This window comes from Triturus cristatus, chromosome 1_2 (genome assembly GCF_964204655.1).
Source record: "Triturus cristatus chromosome 1_2, aTriCri1.1, whole genome shotgun sequence".
Taxonomy (NCBI): Eukaryota; Metazoa; Chordata; class Amphibia; order Caudata; family Salamandridae; genus Triturus; species Triturus cristatus.
The window spans coordinates 909,783,261-909,805,357 of record NC_140580.1 but is presented as its reverse complement, the minus strand read 5'-3'; the positions used below and the strand labels follow the sequence as shown (position 1 = coordinate 909,805,357).

At 46.4% G+C, this 22,097-nt stretch overlaps 1 protein-coding gene across 5 annotated transcripts in view; it reads left to right on the top strand.

The window, feature by feature from the left end:
- AGRN (agrin) overlaps positions 1-22,097 on the top strand; it is a 726,538-nt gene that overhangs the window by 370,319 nt on the left and 334,122 nt on the right. For all 5 annotated transcript variants that reach the window (XM_085609660.1, XM_085609659.1, XM_085609658.1 and 2 more), the window contains one exon: positions 15,361-15,408. In XM_085609660.1, the coding sequence (XP_085465786.1) occupies positions 15,361-15,408 (48 nt within the window). The remainder of the gene's footprint in view (positions 1-15,360; positions 15,409-22,097) is intronic.

Here is a 22,097-nt window from a genome sequence, read left to right as displayed (position 1 = left end):
TCACACTCTACTCTCTACTACTCACTCTCTACTACTCCACTACTCACTACTACTCACTCTCTACACTACTACTCTACTCTACTACTCTCTCTCTACTACTCTCTCTCTACTACTCACTCTCTACTACTCACTCTGCACACTCTCTACTACTCACACTCTACTACTCACTACTACTCACTTTCTACTACTCTCTACTACTCACTCTCTACTACTACTCTCTCTTTACTACTCTCTACTACTCACGCTCTACTACTCTCTACTCTACTACTTACTCTCTACTACTCACTCTACTACTCCTCACTCTCTACTACTCTCTACTCACTCTCTACTACTCACTCTCTACTACTCTCTCTCTACTACTCACCCTCTACTTCTCTCTACTCACTCTCTACTACTCCATCTCTAATCGCTACTGCTCACTCTACTCTCTACTACTCTCTCTTCTCTTCTACCTCTCTCTATCTCTCTACCTCTCTCTACCTCTCTACACCTCTCTCTACTACTCTCTACCTCTACCTATCTACCTACCGCTACCTCTCTCTACCTCTCTACGCGCACACATATGCACATATATATATATGCATTTATATATATATATGTGTATATATATATATATATATATAAATACAAATATAAATGCATGCATACATATGCATATACATATATGCATTTATATGCATGTTATGCACATGAAAGTTTGAAAAACCCTAATAATAGCAACGCTAAAAATCCACCTAATTACAAACAGAATTGCTTTAACTTAAACGAGGGCAAGACCTATTGTATTTTCAATGCTTGTTTAAAGGGGGCCTCGAAACGGGTCTCTATCGGGCAATGTTTTGTGCCCTGGCACAGGCGGTCCGTTTTTTTCTGGACTGAAGTGACAGCAGGCACATCGGTGTGCGCGTGCTCACTTCTCACTAGTGGAGAAGTTACGGTATGACGTCATGTCAGGTGAGCGTTGTTGGGGAAGAGAAATCCTTTAAAGAGATTCATTTTTTCTCTGGATTTCCCTTCTCGAAACTCAGGAGCAGCAACATTGTTATGGTGTCACCAGGGCTGTAAGTGGAAGCTATTTCAATATTATATAGAAGACATAGTTACTGCTTATTTATCTTATGCAAATAATAACTATTGACAAAGCCAATAGTCGTCACTTGTTGTAGCTATGATGTTACGTGCTGTATCATATCTGGATGCAATGACAGAAACAGCAAAATACAAGTCGGGAGGCACACTATGCTAAACACAGATGTTTAGCTTACGTGTTTTAAACCACACCCTTAATTATATTGACCACCCCCCTTTGTGAGACCCCCAGTTTTTTCATCCCACTTAAAGCCATGGGTAACCGTGCTGTGCACTCTACTAGCCAGTTTCCAAAATATGCATTTTTGATACAATTATTGAAATGTAACCTTGTAATTCAGTACCCGTCTCTCTCTTGGATTAACACTACACACTTATGATTGTCAGATGGCTTTATCTACCCTAAACAACAAATGCCCATTCCCCGGCTTTCCTTACGCAAATCACTTTTATCAAATGTGATGATCATTTTGGTCAAGTGGGGCAAATAAGTAACACCTTTTCCAGAGCACATTAATTTGTTGAACGAAAATCCATCAATAGAAACATGTTGTTTATGGCCTGTTTTAGCAATTCCTGTTGCTCACTGCAATTTGCATGCATTTACTGTGTCAAGTTATATTTTTTCACTAAACACACATTTGGTGTTTACTATGCAACAAGTTTCAATTAATGTTACTTGCTTCGATGCTTTCAAAGCAATAATTTCACTTTAAGCTAAAATGTTGAAACCTTTAAGCTCCCTCTGTGGTGGGCTGTAAAACATTTTCATGAGCTTGTGTTTGTTTACGTTCTCAGCAGAGTGTGGTTGGCACGCGATATATCTTTAGAATTGGACATTTGGCTTCGAAGACCTTACAAGTGCAGGACTTTTTACCACAGTCAAGTGAGATTCATATTCATCCATATGAGGCTTGGCATCTGTCAGTGCCAGACCACTGAAAATAACAGATGCCACATAAATACTAACCAGAGGCTAATCTCCATTCCCGAAACATGATGCTGGCTAGTCACAAAGCCATCAGTTTCACTCGTTACACTATTTTCTGTCTCCAAAAGGTTGTTGGATATGAATGCCGCAAGCGAAGTTTATAATTCCAACCCTGAAATCAAAGTATACTGTCCGATTTACATGCCCTGCCCAGGTCATCAGTTACCATGGTTGTGCATAATAATAATCCTTCGTTATAAAGTGCAAACATATCACCCCTTAAGGTTTCAAGGCGTTGGGGGCGTCGGGGAGATAAGTGAGCTATTGCCCAGTCACATGATGCTGACCTGCCGCCTGTGCTGGGGATTGATCCGTGAGCCCCGCGCTCCGGAGTCGGCCACTCTGGCTGCTGCGCCACACCTCTGCATAGGCTGAGATTTTAGAGCTATAACAAATCATCTCAAATGTATTTAGTGGTACTCTGGTGGGATTTAATTGGATTGAATTGAAATTAGATTTATAAAGCGCAGCTAATACCCGAAGGCGTCTTGGCACTATAAACTGAGGACAGAAGGGGCATTAGTACAAGCAGCACCCTTTGAAGATGTGCAGATAGTGAGACACCAGAGAATGAGGTTAGGGGACCAGATCAATGGACCGGATCTGCGCCCCTCATAGACACCTGCTAGGACTGGCTCGGAAGGTCTTTTGACATGTTTGAGCCTCCCTCGGTCAGCATCACGAGTATTGATGCAAAAGCCAAGAACTATAGACTGCTGAGCTAGGTCCAAGCCTGGAGCTGCTTGCTGTCTGACCTTTGCCACCTACGGCCGACATGCCAAGAGTATTGCCCATCCTAGCTCTAGACCTGTAGATACCAGGCATGTTGTGATGCTGGCAGTATGGCTTGGGGCGTTAAGAGTTTGCCCAATAACAACTGGATAAATGCGGCATATACGGGATTCAGTACTGTAAGGTGAAACACTAAGGGCTTCATTTGATGCAGATTGAAGCGGGTTCCCGAGCAAGCAAGGAAGTGACTCTATCGCAATGGTGGCTTTAGCAAGTTCGTGCATATGTACCATTGTGATACCCTAGCCCCCTCATAAAACCTTCTTACGCTCAGGGCTCGCTCGGTCTGAAACCATCCATCTTTTTGCGTCCTGTAGGAGAGCCAGGTCTGTTGTTTGCCACATAACAGAGTAGACTGATTACTTTTGGATGGCTGGAAATGTGGGTTATGCCACAAGCAGTGGTCTATTCAAAGTAATCTGGAGGTGAGCAGTTGTCTGATCAAAGTAATCTAGATGGGAGCAGTGGTCTATTCAAAGTAATATGGAGGGGAGCAGTGGTCGGATCAAAATTATCTGGAGGGGAGCAGCGGTCTATACAAAGTAATCTGGAGGGGAGCAGCGGTCTATTCAAAGTAATCTGGAGGGGAGCAGTGGTCTGATCAAAATTATCTGGAGGGGAGCAGCGGTCTATACAAAGTAATCTGGAGAGGAGCAGCGGTCTATTCAAAGTAATCTGGAGGGGAGCAGTGGTCTATTCAAAGTAATCTGGGGGGGAGCAGTGGTCTATTCAAAGTAAGCTGGAGGGGAGCAGTGGTCTGATCAAAATTATCTGGAGGGGAGCAGCGGTCTATACAAAGTAATCTGGAGAGGAGCAGCGGTCTATTCAAAGTAATCTGGAGGGGAGCAGTGGTCTATTCAAAGTAATCTGGGGGGGAGCAGTGGTCTATTCAAGGTAATCTGGAGGGGAGCAGCGGTCTAATCAAAGTAATCTGGAGGGGAGCAGGGATCTAATTAAAGTAATCTGGAGGGAGCAGTGGTCTAATCAAAGTAATCTGGAGGGGAGCAGTGGTCTATTCAAAGTAATCTGGAGGGGAGCAGTGGTCTATTCAAAGTAATCTGGAGGGGAGCAGTAGTCTGAAGCAACAGTCTAATCAAAGTAAGCTGACGGGAATCAGTGTCTGATCAAACTAACCTAGAGGGAAGCAATCTGGAGGGAAGCAGTGGGCTGATCAAAGTGATCTGGAAAGGAGCAGTGGTCTGAAGCAGTGGTTTGATCAAAGTAACCTGGTGGGAACCAGTGGTCTGAGCAAAGTCATCTGAAAGGAAGCAGTGATCTGAGCAAAGTAATATGGAGGGGAGCAGTGGTCTGATCAAAGTAATCCGGAGTGAGCAGTGGTCTGATCTGAGTATTCTGGAGGGGAGCAGTGGTATGAAGCAGTGGTCTAATGAAAGTATTCTGGAGGAAAGCAGTGGTCTGATCAAAGTAATCTGGAGTGAGCAGTGGTCTGATCAGAGTAATCTGGAGAAAAAGCAGTGGTCTCGTCAAAGTAATCTGGACGGAAGCAGTGGTCTGACCAAAGTAATCTGAAGGGAAGCAGTGGTCTGGTCAAAGTAACCTGGTGGGAAACAGTGGTCTGAAACAGTGGTCTGAGCAAAGTAATCTGGAGGGAAGCAGTGGTCTGATCAAAGTAATCTGGAGGGAAGCAGTGGTCTGAGCAAAGTAATCTGAAGGGAAGCAGTGGTCTGAACAAGTGGTCTGAACTAAGTAATCTGGAGGGAAGCAGTGGTCTGGTCAAAGTAACCTGGTGGGAAACAGTGGTCTGAAGCAGTGGTCTGAGCAAAGTAATCTGGAGGGAAGCAGTGGTCTGATCAAAGTAATCTGGAGGGGAGCAGTGGTCTGAAGCAGTAGTCTTAGCAAAGTTCTCTGGGGGGAAGCAGTGGTCTGGTCAAAGTTATCTGGAGGAAAATGTGGGCTTTAACAAGATATGGAGTTTCTGTGGCGGGTCCCGAGTTGGAAGGAGACAGTGAGCAAATCAGAGTTGAAGCAGACAGCAAAAAACGAGTCGAGGTCAGAGAGTCTCTGCACCCTGATGGAACATCGTGATGGCATGGCTGAAATTCGCAGGATTTCTTCCTGGATTCGCTCGGTAGGGCGATGTTCATGACCTGCGGGCTTATGAGACGCTGGCCTTGCTTGGAACTGGCCCCTGGATGGGTCTCCAGAGAGTTGAGCGCAGCTGCGGACCAGGAATAAACGAGGGAGGGTCCCTGGGGCAGGCTCTGCTCCGGCGCCCGGGGGGACTGCTGCTAGGGCTGAGACTACCAGAGATGTGTTAGCTTTAAAGTAAACGAGTTATCATTTTTTTATAGCGCATCCTAATCTATTTTGCAACTTATATATGTGGGTTCGGGCTTCAAAAGGGAAAATAAACGAATCGATTAGAACTGAAATTGGTGATATGACCTGCTGGTCATAAAACTGGAATCTGTGAAAGCGTTTCCCAGATTTTTATCTTCAAATGCTATGTCGGCATCATTACTGCGTGCAGCCGCAACTCCCGTTATTACCGCGTTTAAACGTGCCATTATTCGCGGGGCGATGCTTAATATAAAAAGCATGCTATTAATTCTTTGTTTATGGAATGAATTGGTCGTATAAAGGGAAAATGCGGCCGCTCCTCAGTTCTCCCCATCTCTTCTAAGCACCGCCTGTTGCTCAGTCACATAAGGCGGTTGCAGAATTGCAAATTCGCAGAGTTGCAAGCGCGCCTCGAAGGCCGCCTGTGTTCACGCGGGCCCACAGCTGCGCCCCTGGGCCTTGCCCCACTATCCCCTTACAAGAGACCTCCCCTCTCCCAGATCTGTGCTTCTCTAGGGCATAAAGGGGACGAGTTCCTTCGGGGGAGCTGTTGGAAGAGGGGAACAGAAGGGGCTAACACGATGGGCTGGGGAGGGGTCAGAGTGTATAGGAAGTTTGCAGCAAACGGAATGAATGGAGGTTGTAGACTTTGCTGGGAATTTAGGGGAGGGTTGAGGAGACAAGGGGAAAAGGGAGGGGCTGGAAAGGAGTCGGTGTGTGTAGGGAGGGGTGTGTGGAACTGCGGCTGGAAGTAGTAGGTGATGAGATTGGGCTGACAAGATGTGCCGGGAATGTAAATGTAAATTGATACTTGTATAGCGCACTACTCACCCGCAAGGGTCTCAAGGCGCTTGTACGAATACCGCTGTGGAACCCATCCTGGCTTTCCCTGTGAGGCGTCCACTCCTGGGCACCCCCAAGGTGGAGGCCAGGCATCCTTAGCGTTGTGGGGGCCGTTGTGGAGATTAAGCAAGCTATTGCCCAGAGTTGCAGAGTGGGACTCCATGATTGGAATAGGCACCGAGGCGAGAATTATCAGGTCCGTGGAATTTTTTTGAGCCCAAGACCCGCCGAGGCGGGGAATTGAACCCTGGTCCCGGGCTAGACCTCTGCATCAGGGTCTGCCGCTCTAATCATTGAGCCACACTTCTCCAGTGTGTATGTGTGATAAAGGGGGCTGGAGGATGATGGAATTGGCCAGCAGGTGTGTGTGGGCTTAGGTGCTGGGTAGTGATGAGTGGAGGGGTGAATGGCCTGAGGTGCTCTGTATGGGAGGAGTGGATACGGGACAAATGGAGGCGGTGGAACGGGCTGGGAAGGGGTTTGCATGTGGGGGTGGGGTGTTAATGGGGGAGATTGAATGGGCTGAGAGGAATCTGTGTGGGTGGGAAGGTTGCAGAGGATACATGAATGGAGTTAGGGGACAGGGGGTGGGGCTTGCACCACAGATGCTTCTCTCAGTTCTCTACTCCCGGGTTAAATGGTGGGCAATAAAACGGATTCTCTATTCACATCTCGGATCCATGGATCACAAAGACTGACCCTTGACCCCAGCAGCCGCTTCTGTCCTCCGGGCTTGGTCGGTCCTCCAGTCCCAGACCTCCCCCAGAACGGAGTAGGAAGAGTTGGACAACTCTGCTCCCTAATTGCCTCCGCCATTAGCGGTGGCAGCGCCGGTTAACTTTCCGAGGCTTCCCAGCAAGTGAATTCAATTACTTCTGAAGGACAAATGTACTCCGGCAGCTATAGATTTCTGTCACTTCCTGTCTCGCGCCCTCTTCCCAGATGGGCCTTTAGCGCTGCTGGCAGCTTCCGGGGGGGATGGTGGCCGGCGAGGGGCGCGAGCTTCTCGCGCGTGAGGCGCCTCCACTTGGATTGGGTGTGCACTACCTTTAAAGGCCCGCATTTAAAATAGCATCTTAAACCTTCTTTGGCAGAGGCGCAAAACCAAACGGAGTAATGCATCACTTCTCCATGCAATAATACATTTCAGTTCTTTGGGATTTTTCCAGAATTTCTTCTGTTTACTTTAGTCTTTGTTTGAAATGTTATATTGACATTAATCTAATATATTAACTGTAGATAGATCCATGCAATGGATTTCACGACTCGTGCTGTCGCTTCATCAGAGATGAAGAAATTAAACAAACCTGTGGGAGATCTAGTTTAAATCTAATATACACTATAATTAAAAAAACACATCTTGATTCCTAGTCAAATTTTGTCTCTTTATATAACTGTACCCAACTAGGGAGCTCATATATCAAAAGGTTTTCCGCATTCTGTGCCTATGCGTTGATTACGAGGGGCTAGATTTCACTGGCCCACTACATAACCCTATAAGACCCCAGACTTGGAAAACGTTTTAAAGATAATCAGTTGTGGAGTTGAAGTGTATTTCAGGCTTTCTCCTATTGTCTGCCTGCCATTGTCTACTGAGGTTTGTAGAGACTGAATATTTTATGGCGACGAGGGCAGTCGGACAAACTTGCACAACCCAAATATACCCTTATTGAAATCCTCTCTGAGTCTGGCCCAGGCTAACTTCAATCCTAATCTAGTTTGTCCTGTGCCGAAATAAAAAAAAAACAGTTGTCATGCTTTCCAGCCTTGCATCACATGTGAGTTCTGGTTTGAGACCTTTCTGATGCATCAGGGAAGTATAAGCAAGTTGGGAAGCAAGATGGCTGCGGAGAAGAGTAGAGTTCTGAGTGACTTGACTCTTGCTCTGGACAACGTATTCTCAGTTTATTGACAAAGTGGATATTCGCAGCAATGGAACACAGAGATTGACACTTTTGTGGGTCCCGAGTTTGGGATTTGAGAGCGCCCCCTCTGTACCAAGCTACACCACACTATACGATGGTAGCAGGAAAAGTAAATACTGTGTATGTTATTGTTATTTTTCACTTTCCCGCTGTAACAAGACCACCTAGCCTCACCAGTGAATGGTCTTGTTATTTTGTGCTGCCAAAAAAGCCACATGGCTCGGTTAGAGGCAGACTTGAACATTGTGTCTACCTTGGGTTCTACAAAAAAATCACATTAAAAGACTCTTCCCAAGAATGTGGAGAGCGTGGTGGAGCTGGTGGATTGTGGCAATGACGTTCCCCTCCGTCAGGACCTCCTTTAAACTATGGGTGCATGGGGGCTGTCTTCCTTGAGCAATCACTTCTGAAAGGGGGATACATTTTACAAAATGACATTGGTAATTTGAGCAATAGAGCTGTAATTGTAAAAAGGTATTTCTATGGGGTACCTGGGGTAAAATTGAATAGGTTTTTTGCTGAGTCTTCAATTTTTCCAACTTGATTGCAGTGGGACGCCACAAGAAACCGATGAAGTGAGTTTCTGTTTAAACTAGGTCTGTCTAAAGTTACAACATTCTAGGCTCTTCCTCAGGTTAAGGCATTCCATAGTTCCTCCGGCATTAGCTACAGTCCCTAATTTGTTGAACGCGTTTGATTCTGGTCTGTTTTCCCCGTTGGCTTACGTTTCACGAGGAACTTAAAACTATGATATTTCAGTATTGCATGTTTTGGCATTCTGTCCCTCTGCGTGTTTAGCACACCTGGCAGCCCGACCAAGCAGGTTGGTGCTATTTGACATACTTACTAGCCTTACCCATCATTTAGGTACTAGCAGTGTTCGCAGTGATCGAGTTCAAGTCGAGGGGTTCCGTAGAGTCAATTTAAAATAATCAAGTAATTTTCAATTACCTTTTTGCCGCCAGTCACTGCTCAGTAAGTACAGAAAATCTTCTTATGCACATTTCATGCTTCTTGTCAATCATCCGAGAAGAATATTCATAGCATTTCCTGGTGGAAGTGTTAGTAGGCTGTTCCTATATTCAATGCCGGTTTAATACCACTATGCTGGAAGGGCACTTTGTATTCTGGCTGGTATTCACTCGAAATTGACTTAAGAGGCCTCGTACTGGCTCGCTTCTTCTGAAAGGTACAACTATTATCCTCTGATAATTGCAAAAAAGCACGAACTGCGCATAAGAAGATTTTCAGTACTCGAGTGAAGGATAAGTGAATGCAATGATTAATTGAAATTACTGGAGGACTTCACAGTAACCGGTACATTCCCCTACTGTAACAGTATAAGTATAGTTTCTATTTTTTGCTGCACTTTGAATCATCGAGGATTTCATTTGTTATATTTTTGATTTTTAAGTCATCTTCTCAGTCCGTATCATTTATTCTCGCGCCGCTCTGTAATCCCATCTGAGTGTCAAAAAGGCCGTCATCTTTATCAAATTAGTCCTTTGTATTTAGTTCTGTTCTGGCGATTTCATTTAGCCCATTGTATGCTTGTTCTGCAGGCTACTGATGCTATTTGGTGTCATGGTAACCCTGGTGATTTGCTATTGCAGTGTAGAGTGCTGCTATGGAGTGCGGCAGTCTTGCAACCTTCCACGACAAGTAGGGTTGGCATCCCTTACCTTGAATTGTAGTGATCTCTGACTGTTGGCCTCTGTGAAAGTGTGCTCTTTCTCACCTTGTCTCCTTACCCCTCTTTAAGGAGACCCTAGTTACTTACTTACTTACTTACTGCCCGTTATGCTGATTGGCATGAGGGGCAGCAACGAAGGACCGCCACTTCGGTCTGTCTTGGGCAAGTTTCTGTATAGTGCCCCAGCTGTGCTTCATTTCTGTTTCCACAGTTCATTCAAGGTTTTCCCTGGCCTGCCTCTCTTCCGTTTAGCTCTGGGGTCCATTGGAGAGCTGTTCTTGTGATTGAGTCTTGTTCTCGTCTGATGGTGGGTCTTATCCATCTCCATCAGTATGAGAAAGAGGGAGAAGGAGACCCTATGTCTCGCTCTTCTTGTCCTCATGTCCTCCCTGTCCCACCAACTATTCTTCGTGAGTTTTGGGTTGTCCCTGTGGAGGTTTCTTTACAGTGGTTTTATTCAATTTGCACCAAACTGTACAACTGTGAATTGTAACATGCGTGTGTCCATCATAGATATATGTGGATTTTGGTGCGCTTACTCGAGTCATCCAAACTGTAGATGAGGTCGGGTATCCTACCCCTACGTGGAGCTCCTTAGAACTTGCTGACTGTGCATTTCTAATCTCCTGGTCTTCTCGTGGTGGCGTTTAGATGGTGCAAGAGTAGAAGTAGTGTTACAGTAGTGTTGCGCAGCCAGGGGTCTTGTCTGGTGATAGACAGGCTTCCCACCATTTTCACCAGTGTTTAATTTGAGTCAGTGGTTTCCAGTGCTCGGCACTGGCACTTTATTGTCAACACCGGCACTTGTGACAGCTGCCACCTGTCGGCGCTGTTTGTGTAATTCAAAAATAAGCAGAACAACACTTGTTTATCAGTACAATATGCATTAAAAACAAGCAATACTTGCCACCCAAGCCATTCTTACACTTTGGGGGCCTCGAACAGTTTGAATTGTAACACTTGTAGCAGTGCAATGGCTGTAGTTCTGTAGGTACTGTCATTGGTAGTGCCGGCAGTGGCAAAGGGTGTTGCGAGTGGCAGTGGCCTCCTGACCAGGGCATTGGCACTTACTTTTTTTAAATACATTAAGCACTGCAGACTTAATGTGAGCTGTAGGAACCTTGTATTTGTATAGTTGTAGGGCAGTTGTAAATCTAATATGGCATAGACTTAAGAGAATAGCCAATGGGAGCTGTAGGAACCTTGCATTTGTATAGTTGTAGGGCAGTTGTAAATCTAATATGGCATAGACTTAAGAGAATAGCCAATGGGAGCTGTAGGAAGCTTGTGTTTGTATAGTTGTTTCTTGAATCGTTGCTAGTTTTACGCGTGCCACTGAAGGGGGGCGTTGAGCTGCCAATCAGGGCCTTCCTTCACAAAGATGCTGTTCTCTCTGTCGCCTTCGCACTTTAACCTGCCTCAGGGTACAACGTTTTCAGAGGTTCCCACAAGGCAGAATTTCCTCCCATCTCACCTGTCCCAGGCTCCTGTCATCAACACTTGATCAGAACGTGATCTTGGATTAGCCATGCTGATGAAAGAACAAAAGAGACGGAAACGATACTCGAGCCGGATAGCTGAATTTCTGAAATAACCTGTACAGACTCCCAGAGGCCTTGAGGTGCAAATACCACTAGTTAGGACAATGGGAGGTGTTGGAGCTGCCTGGACAGTGTGTTAATTGCTAGAGCGGAGTCTCCAGTGGTGTTTAGTGACAGATTGTATACATCCTTTTCAGCTACAGAGACAAGTGAGCCACTGAGAGGATGAAGATCTGGGTGAGCCCCGCTTTGGTTGCGTCGTAAGCTGAGATCAGTCACCTATTGCCAGTAGTCCCTCTGCTGTGAGTTTAGTGGCGCATCCCACCACAGCTACCAATGGCTACTCCGCACCAGTAGGGTGATAAGCCAATTTCGTCTAGAACGGTGATATGGCCTCAGATTTATTTCTAAAATTCTATTGCATTTTCTTTTTACGTAGTGAAAGGAGCCGACAAGTAATCAGAAGAACATGGTGTATTGCTTGAATAGCCAGTCACTTTTGAGCTCCAGAGTACAATAATGTGACAATCTTACATTATTTTAACAAGCTTTGTTTGCTCATTTTGGTACAATCGCACAGGTTTGCAAGTGCCAGTGGGTGTGAGGATCTAACAAGAGTGATAATATGGCCCTCTATCACACTTCATTCTACAAAGCAGTGGTGGCTGGCATGGATCGGGGGTGTCGGGGGCCATGGGGATGGGGTAAAGGAAAACATAAATAAACTTACCTCTTGGCTGGGTCTCTCCTCCGTCTTCTCGCCGCATCTCTTCCGGTCGGAACAGGAAGCACCCAGACTCCTCTAAACCAATAACACTGCAATGCAGCTTTGTGATTGGTCTGAGCACCATGGTTCGGCGCTCAGCCAGAGTCTGGGAGCCTGTGCGTTCCCCCCCCCCCCCCCCCCCCCCAGGAAGTGTTACAGCCTGAGTGCAGAACATGCAAAGGGTGCATGACTGTTTGGCCTGCCCGAGGCACAGGGTCAAGACTGATTTGCATATGGCCATGTCTGAACTGGGGTGGCGTGGTGAGCAAAAGAAAGATGGATTTAACCCAGATCTCTTGACTGGGGGAGAATGTCTGCATTGTCAGCATTCCGTCCATCATTTGTTTGTTGTAATGCTTTTCGCCCTAAGTGGGATGGGTATTCCCAGACGTGGGACCCGTGCTCACTACGCCACTGGAGTCAAGCTATCCTGGCTGATGACGGCTGATAGCCAGAAACCGGTCCTAGGATGCTTGATTCCGGTCCAGGGAAGACATGGCTTGGCAGTTCGGGCTGGACTGTTCCCATGAGGCACAGGGTCAAGACTGATTTGCATATGGCCATGTCTGAACTGGGGTGGCGTGGTGAGCAAAATAACGATGGATTAAACCCAGATCTGTGACTGTGGGTGAATGTTTTGCCAATGTCCAACATTCCGTCCATCATCTTGTGTGTTTTGCTGTTAGCCCTATGTGGGAAGGGTGGGTCCCGTGCTCACTACGCCACTGGAGTCAAGCTATCCTGGCTGAAGAGGGGTGAAACCCCGAAACCGGTCCTAGGATGCTTGATTCCCGTCCAGGGAAGACATGGCTTGGCAGTTCGGGCCGGACTGTTCCCATGAGGCACATGGTCAAGACTGATTTGCACATGGCCATGTCTGAACTGGGGTGGCGTGGTGAGCAGAATAACGATGGATTAAACCCAGATCTGTGACTGGGGTGAATGTTTTACAAATGTGCAATATTCCGTCCATCATCTTGTGTGTTTTGCTGCCCGAGACGGCCAGCCAAACATTCATGCTCACCTATATAGTGCTCACCACTCGTCCCCCTGCTCCGACAGCAGAACAGCCCCACCCTGCCCCGCCACTCTGCCACAGCAGGAACAATTTAAACGATAGTAACAAGGTGTTATTTCATTTTTCCTTTATTTTAAATTGCTAAATAGCAGTGGGGCGACGCTCCTTGGAGCCGCCACTGCTACAAATGTGGCTTATGCCAGTCTTTTCTTTTGGCTTTAGGAACCTGGTTTGCTGGAAAGACAAATGGCCGAACCGATTATAGCGACCAATGCAAGTGCAGCATTCTTTGTAGGTTAATTCTCATTCATAAAAAACACTGGGGGTCAGAGTTCAGTCAGCGCAAACTTCCGCCTAAATGCAGCATTTGCTTGCACATACCAGCTCCCTTATGCTGGAGGTTCCTGTGTGCACTCCACCAGCTCCATCGCGGCAACAGCCGATCAGTTGAAGCTTTATTAGCCATCACCCTGGGGGAGGTTGAAGGTCGTGCGAAAAGCTGCATCTCTAATGCTAATTACCTAAATAAATGTGCTAACGGTGACAGATTGGTATTTTTGATTAAGGTGCATATTTATAAGCCTTTCCTTGCATGTGAGAAATGGTAGATGGGGGTGCAAGGTGTCAATGGAGTGTGAAAGGAGCACTGGAAGAGGCTATACCATTCACTAAGAAGCGGCATGTGCATTGCTTAATTTGAGCAAGGGTTTCCGGTGCTCGGTACCAGCACTTAATTGTCAGCATTGGCTCTAGTGACACTCCACCACATGGTGGCGCTGTCTGAGATGAGCACAACTGCCTTGTTTATTAAGTCAAATGCCATTGAAAATTGAGTATACCAGCCTCTCACAACATTATTATAGCTCTGTGTGGCCTGAAATAGTCTGAATTGTCACACTCGTAGGAGTGTGATGGTTAGGTGTTATGTTGATACTGTCATTGGCAGCACTGGCTGGGGCATTGCTTGGTGCAGGTCGCAGCGGCCTTCCGAGAAGTGCCCTGGCACTTCATTATCTACAATTTAAGTACAGCGCGGGTGTGGGTTGTCTTCTGTTCACTGCACCAGAGTGGTTGATCGACAGATGTCAGGTGAGCAGAGAGGGATAAAGTTCTTTTATTCCCTACAACAGGGGAGGACCCTTATACCAGATAGCCTGATCCCTATAGTATAGTCTGTGTGTCCAGCTCTGTAGTATTAAGATTGGCTCAGGATTCTCATTTAAGGGTGGGTTGGTGAAAGTAATGCCTGCCCTGTTACTGGGACGTGGCGGCTCCGAGTGGTGTCATATCTGCGCCTGGATTATTCTGAGCAATATTTTCATTGGGGTGTAGGTCCCTTTTTTCTGCATTTCTTACTTTTTGGCTTTTGGTTGTTAAGATGCAGAGCTTTGCAAACAGTAGACTCCATTGATCTCAGTACACTTGGATACTATTTGTGATAGAATAGCGCTGTCACCAGGGCCCTGAATGTGTATTTTGAGGGATGTTTGGGGTGGGTGGTCTAGCACTCATTCAGTAAACCTATTTATTTTAAAGCAAGAATTTAGGTCCAAAAAGTATGAAACAATTGAAAATAAGTTGCACATCCATAATTTCCTAGAAACATTATTGGTCTTGTTATTGAGGAACTCGGAAGGGAGAAATGGTCCTCGCTGGACAGTAAAAGATAGCACTGATTTGAAAGGTCACTTTTCTACTGTTTGTCATAATATGTTGGATTTCAAATGTGAAAGGATGTGGCAGGGGGTGTGAGACATGAGGATTTGGGGGAAAGGGTGTAAGAAGGATATGGAGCGGGATTTTAAAAAAGCAGAGGTGTGATTGAAAATCGGTCATGAAATATGGGCAACATGAGTGGGCCATTTTGAGGCATCATACAGAAAAGTGTATCCCCAAGGAGTAAATAATAAAGGTTGTGAATCTCCTCTGAGTTTAGAGACTTCCCGAACACAGACCCTGCCTGAGGATGCAGCACGAAGAGGTCACTTTTAAAAGACTTATAGGTATGATTGAAGACTACGTAGGCCGTAGAGAATGTAGAAAAAACCAAATCCAGTAAAGAGTGACTGACTTGACATTGTTTGCGCTACAAGTAGTGTGGTGTGTAGCATTTGATACAAGGTATCTTTTTCTTTCTCAATACATATCAAAATGAATACATCATGAAAATATTTGAAAGTGCTGGTAAACGTTACTGTTATTAAACGAGCCATCCGTGGCAAGCTAACAAAGTGTTGTGGCAGTGTACAGTGTAAATGTAAAATACAGAGTTATCCGGGGCATACAAACTTAACTAAAGACTTAAAGAACAGTCCTTGTTGACAAAAAAGAAAATACTGTTGATTAAAGCAGCAATGCGCCTACTTTTGATGTTTCTCACCATCATCTCTTTTCTTTTCAGATAAACCTGGAACCCATTTTCCTCAGCTGCCACCCACTTTGCAGGATGGTGAGTACAAATGTTCTTAAGAGATGATCATGGCTGGTCCATACTGAGAGCAGGCCGCTTGGATCCAGGGCAGATAATCTATGGGAGTGGAAAAAACTTAAAGAGCTTCTAAGATGCTTCTGTGGGAGGAGGTAGACTGTGACGTAACATCTTTCTTTGGGTCAGGGAACGGTCAGTGACTAGCCTGGTCATCTAGATCTTCTTTTGGTTAAGAGAAGGCCTCTATGTGTGGTCAGGTTTCTGAAGTAACTTTGCTTGATGTGCAGGCCAGTGTTTATGCATGTACAGAACATACGAGATGTCTCTATGAAGGTTGAAACTGTTGGTAGAGGCCAAGCTGCTTTTGGGGGGACGACAGGCCGTGCGTGCCAGGTCAACACAACGTGTCCCTATCGGGGTGTGCAACAGTCTGTGCATGGTGCGTTGAACTAAGTTACATGTAGGGGTTGGTTGCCAGTTTTCGGTTGGGTTAGGTCAGCAAAGGCTCATCTTTGGAGATGTGAGACTGTCTTGCCTGAGCGGTCCTCTGAAGATGCTTCGGTCTGTACAGACTGCCTGTATCAGACTAGGATGGCCATGCTGCCTCTGTGGGGTCCTGTGTATTGCCCAGTCTGTCATCGAATGTCAGGTCAATTTTAGTTACAAGATATTATAGGACTGTGCGGAGGGCAATAAAAGAGCGGGTGAGGCGGTAAGAAATAATGAGTGGCTGGAGGAAGGTGAAAAACTGCATTTAATGGCAAGCAACATAGGAAATGGAAGAAAGGCATGCGGAAGTGAGGTAATAGCACGGAGCATGGGGAGGTGAGAGAACAACATGTTGCAGGGGTAAACGAAGCACTCGGATGACAAGTAGGTCGGGGAAAGGCACAAGAGGGACAAATAGGGAGACAAGAGGAAAGCACATTAACTTTCATAGAGTGCTTAAGAAAAAAGTAGTTCCATAAAGTGAGTGTTGGAAGGACACAAAAAACAGAGGCTATGTTCTAGGGGGTAGGACCTAACACAAGATGGACAAGGTAAGCCACTGAATAAGAAACAAGCAAATGAGAGTGACAATAAAGCCAACAAATGATAAACAGTGGGCAGGCTTTAAACCCACTGTAAGTCATTGGTAAGCTGGAAATAGTGTTTTTTTCTGTGCTGTCTAGTAGGCTCGACCTAAAAATGTTTAGCCACCAAAGGGTTAGCCTAACTACCGGTGCACTTAAAGTAACCCTGATCATTCATTCTTCCACACTTTTTGAATTTTTAGTGATCAATAATGGCTTTGCATTCAAGATAATGATTGTAAGCATTGGCTTTCTTTAAACTTGTAATAAACACAATGGGTTCCATTACCAAAGGCCTCCAAATCTCATTTGATTGGAGGGTCAGTAGATGTCTCCCCTACTGTACCTCAAAATTATACTGTTGCTGACACCAGTCCCGGACTTGGATTAAATCTTGAGGTGGAAATACCCTCTTGGAACTAAGGGTTGAGGAGTAGGATGGGGGAAATTTGCATGTTTTATGTAAATTTCAAGAAATGCCAAAAAAGTTGCACAATATTATGCAAAATGCTGGCTTCAGCATTTTGCACTATTTGTTGCGCAAGATGCCTCCTTGTGTTGTGTTTTATTTGGCATCAGGAGGCATTTTGCAATAAAAAAACACAAAATGACATGTGACATGAACAACAGACCAAAGGATTTGGTTCATTTGTGGTCTTCCTGTTCTCCTACAACAGGATTTTTACTCAAATTATCTCTCAAATATGTAGCATGGTGTAATGGCGTGATCTTAAACATTCTACTTAATAATCTTAACACAAAACGCCAGACAATCCGCAAACATATGTCGGAGTAAATGGAATTTTGCCCAGGTCTGGTTAGACCATTTTAGGGTCTACATCTGTCCCAGAGTTCACCAAAGGCGTACCCGGGTATTACTCAACTTTGTGTGTGCACGCACATTCAAATAAATCATATATAAGACATATAATATGTGCGGTGAATTAAGGGCCTCTCAAATGGAGTGGAAAAGGGGAAAGCAATGGGAACCTTAAGGGACAGCGGAAAGATAGCGGGATGTGTCAGACACCCGTTCGGTCATCAGAGGCTTTACATCCTCTCAGTCTGACTTGATAGGGCTGCCCCGGGTGTCCTGTGGTTCTTCAGTTGTTATTGGTCTTGCAGTCGTCTGAAGTCTCTCTGTGTGATTAGTGTACCCCTCCCCCGTGAGGCAGCAGGTGTTTGTGGACTCGCCCCCCCCCTGTTTGGAACAGAATGGGGGATCCCAGCGGACCTGCTTCACGTCTGATTTCTACATGGGTAATGGCACCAGCCACAGGGGAGGGGTCTGTCCCATTACTTGTGGAGCAAGGCAGTGGGCCACCTGATGCTCCGCCATTACCTGATTAGAGTGCGTGGGTTCAGCATTGCATCTGCTGTTGCTGGCCTCTGATGGGGGCTTCCTCCAAGTCGGGCTGAGACCAATCACTTTCCATAGGGGGAAGTCTGGCTAAGACAGATCACTTTCCATGGGAGGAAGTCGGGCTAAGGCAGATCACTTTCCATAGAGGGGGGTCAGGCTAAGACAGATCTCTTTCCATAGGGGGAAGTCTGGCTAAGACAGATCACTTTCCATACGGGGAAGTCGGGCTAAGACAGATCACTTTCCATAGAGGGAAGTCGGGCTAAGACAGATCACTTTCCATAGGAGGAACTCAGGCTAAGACAGATCACTTTCCATAGAGTGAAGTCGGGCTAAAACAGATCACTTTCCATAGAGTGAAGTCGGGCTAAAACAGATCACTTTCCATAGAGGGAAGTCAGGCTAAGACAGATCACTTTCCATAGGGGGAAGTCAGGCTAAGACAGATCACTTTCCATAGAGGGAATTTGGGCTAAGACAGTTTACTTTCCATAGGGGAAGTCGGGCTAAGACAGATTACTTTCCATAGGGGGAAGTCTGGCTAAGACAGATCACTTTCCATAGAGGGAAGTCGGGCTAAAACAGATCACTCTCCATAGGGGGAAGTCAGGCTAATCGGGCTAAGAGATCACTTTCCATAGGGGGAAGTCGGGCTAAGACAGATCACTTTCCATAGAGGGAAGTCTGGCTAAGACAGATCAATTTCCATAGAGGGAAATCGGGCTAAGACAGATCACTTTCCATAGGGGGAAGTCGGGCTAAGACGGGTCACTTTCCATAGGGGGTGCCTAATATGCAAGCAGCAGCAGGAACATTTCGTCTTGCTCCAGATAACAATCCAAGAAGGATTATGCCGTGAGTTGGCCATTGATGAGGGTGGTCGGTGGTCAGTCATTTAATGATCAGTGGATGAGTGAGCATCAGGCCTGGTATTTGCAAGCCACTGATCCAAGCCTCGCTGTCGCCGACTAAGCTCCTCCATTTTCCCTTTTTGCACCATCCCCTTTTATTTATGGTCCAGTCCAAGTAACTGTATGTTGAAATATCGGCAACACACATAGTGCTACCAAAATACAGACGACCAAAAATATTAAGAAGGTAAGTGCATATAGGTATGTATAGATCTACTATTCTTCACTGCACATCGTCATACCTTGAAAATATGTCTTCAAGGTACATATATGCGGAGTCAAATAAGTACAGCTATACCTACCTATATAAACGTATCTCTACAAAAGTTGGTCCTCAAAATTTTCTCTGTGATATTCTGGAGTCGATTTAAGGTGGGAGAGCGTCCAAGGGCTCAGTTGCGGCCCGTGCACTTAAGCGCAGTGGGGCGGGCGGGGTTAGAAGTGACAAACGACAGAATAGAGACAGTACAATAAATAAAACCACTTCCTTTGTCAGCGGTGAGCACAAGGTAAGTGGTTTTATTTATTTATGGATTTTATTTTTCCTATTCCGTCGTTTGTCACTTGCACCACCCCTGCCTGCCACACCGCGCTTACCTGCATGGGCTGCCACTGCAAGGGTTGCATGCCTTGAGGTGGGCCTTCTGGTCAACAGTGGGCATGGTGGACACTCGGAAGTCAATTTACTATTCTGGCTCCAGTCTTAGAATATTTGTGTAAAGTGCTACTTTATCATCCCCTCCTACCCAGCCACTCCCCCTTTTCTTCCTGAATTCGTCCTGGAGGCTTAGTTACTCTTCTAACTCCATTACTGATGTATTCTGGGGAAAGTTAAAGTACTTTATGGAAGAGATGACAAGAGGTAATTTGGTGTTCCTGAAACTGTTGGCCCTAGGATGCCATTCAAGGCAAAACACTAGCACTTTTTTTACAAATGAGCCTGCCCACCCTTTCCTCAAGACTGCCACCCCGCCACCTTTTACTGGTGTTCCGTGGCACGCTCTGAAGGACCCAGATTCACAGACAAAAGACAGACACACAAAGACCGGAACAGACACTCTCTCTCTCTCTTTCCACCCCTCCCCCACCCGCACATGCAAAAAAAACACGTAATCCTCCTGCTGCTGTGAAGATGAGGTTAACGATTAACCGAAAAAAAGAGAAGCCGCCATCAAACGCGCCAGCAAATTAATTACTTGGGGCCTTCGATTTCTTATTTGCGTAGACGCTCATTTAGCGTTGCTACGCACGGAGGGTATTGATCTGGGCGCTTATCTTGCGCAGCGCGGCCGGCTCCGTCGCGCGCGCGACTCTCTCCTCAGACTGAAGTATTCCAGGGCACTTCTGTGTGCTCAGAAACGATAACCATCGCGTCCGACCCTGCGCCTTCTGGTAGAGATAGGGATGACCCCTTGGGGTTTTTGCGCTTCTGAGGCTTTGCGTGTTAATATGTAGTGAGCAGAATTTATTTGAAAATTAATTCTAAAGAGCGAGTGAGTAAAGTCTCGCTTGGCCTATTTAATTTTAAAAAGTTACTCGCTTCTAGCGTTGTCCTCTTACACTGTGCGCATGCGCACCCTGAGGACTTCCACCATGGCGAATCAAGCACTCCGAGGCTGGAGGGATCGGGAATGCTTCGCCCCTGGAGACGGCCTCGTGCAAAGATGAGGACATCTGTTCATTCATGCCCCTGGAATGGAACACAAGGATAAGGCTAACATGCGAGTGCCCCAGCATGTTACATTTTATTATCTGGGAAGTACCCGGCACGAGCCACTAGAGCGCCAATTGAGGATGGGGGGGCGGATGGTGCGTGAGGTGCACCTTGTCTTGTGCTGTAAATGGTCTCTGATGTCTGTCAGAGGAGTTGGTGCAAATGGCCCCCGGCGCTCACTCCTGGGCTATGTTTGGCTCTGCAAAGAAGTTCAGTGTGCCACTACAACAGCACGCCGTCTGGTACCTTTGTGTCTCTATCGGGCTCTGTTTTGTTCCTGCCAGAACTGCTGTGACAGTAGGCACATCGATGTGCGCATGCTCACACTGCTCACTTCTCACTAGTGGAGAAGTTACGGCGTGACATCATGCCAGGTGAGCGTTATAGGTGAAGGGAAATCCTTTCAAGAGAGTCATTTTCCAGGGGCGGCTCCTCCACTAGGGCGGAAGAGCGTCGCCCCACCGCTTTCTCACAGTGTGAGAAGCAGAAACATAAAATGGTAAAAGTACCATTTTATGTTTCTGCTTCTCGTACTTCGAAAAAGCAGAAGTGTTTGTTTGCGGACGTGTGGGTGGGGCTGCTCTACGAGTAGGGCTGGGCAGGGGAGGAGTGGTGTGCCCACTCCTGAGTGAGCATGACTGGTTTGGTGCCCTCCGGGGCCGCCCAAACCAGTCATTCGCACTCTTCCCTTTCTCCATGCAAGGTGCAATGCAGCCTACATGGAGAAAATGGCCTCCCCGCAAGCCCCTGGCTGGGCAGCGTCTCTACCAATCACAACGCTGCCAGTGCAGCGTTGTGATTGGCTTAGGGGAGGGAGCCTGGCTGCACGCTTCCTGTTCCTGCGGGAGGCAGGAGAGGAAAGGAGAGCAGGAGCTGGAACCGTGAAAACGCGGGACCTGCGGACAGCTACGTTTTTATTTTTTAATTATTAAGTTTACCCCCTCTCTGTGCGACTCTCCGCCCTCGATTAATGCCGGCCGCGACTGTCATTTTCTCTCTGGATTTTTCTTCTCTTTTTGAAACTCAGGAGCAGCAACATTGTTGTGGTGTCACCAGGGCTTTAAGTGAAAGCTTTTTCAATAAGCTATACACGCCATAGTTGCTGCTTATTTATCTTATGCAACGAACAACCATTGAGAAAGCCAATAGTTCTGACTTGTTGTAGGTATGATGTTACTTGTTGTATCATATATCTGGATGCAATGACGGCAAAATAGAGCACAGATTTTTTTAGGCACGCCTTTAATTACATTGGCCATGCCCCTTTGAGCAATCCCCCAGTTTTTTCATCCCACTTAAAGCCCTGATTGGCGCCTCATTAGCTGTCAAACACATCAAGAACTTACTCTTAATCGCCTAAGGGCTCACTTTTGGTGCCATAGAAGCTCCCACAGGGCACCATAGTGTCCCTCACCGGGCCTCTGTAGTGGCTCCCAGTGAGGCACCATAATGGGTCTTACCTCTGGGCGCTGATACAAGATTCCCAGTGGCCACACGAGGTCTAGTTAAGAAGATTCTCTTGACCGGCCCCAGGTCCTTTCTCGGAGTCCTGGGTTTGGAGGGACCACTGTGAAGATTCAGCGCTGAAACGGCCTCTTTTCCAAACTGACCCTCGATAACAGGATAACGTTGCAGCAAAGGTTAGCCAG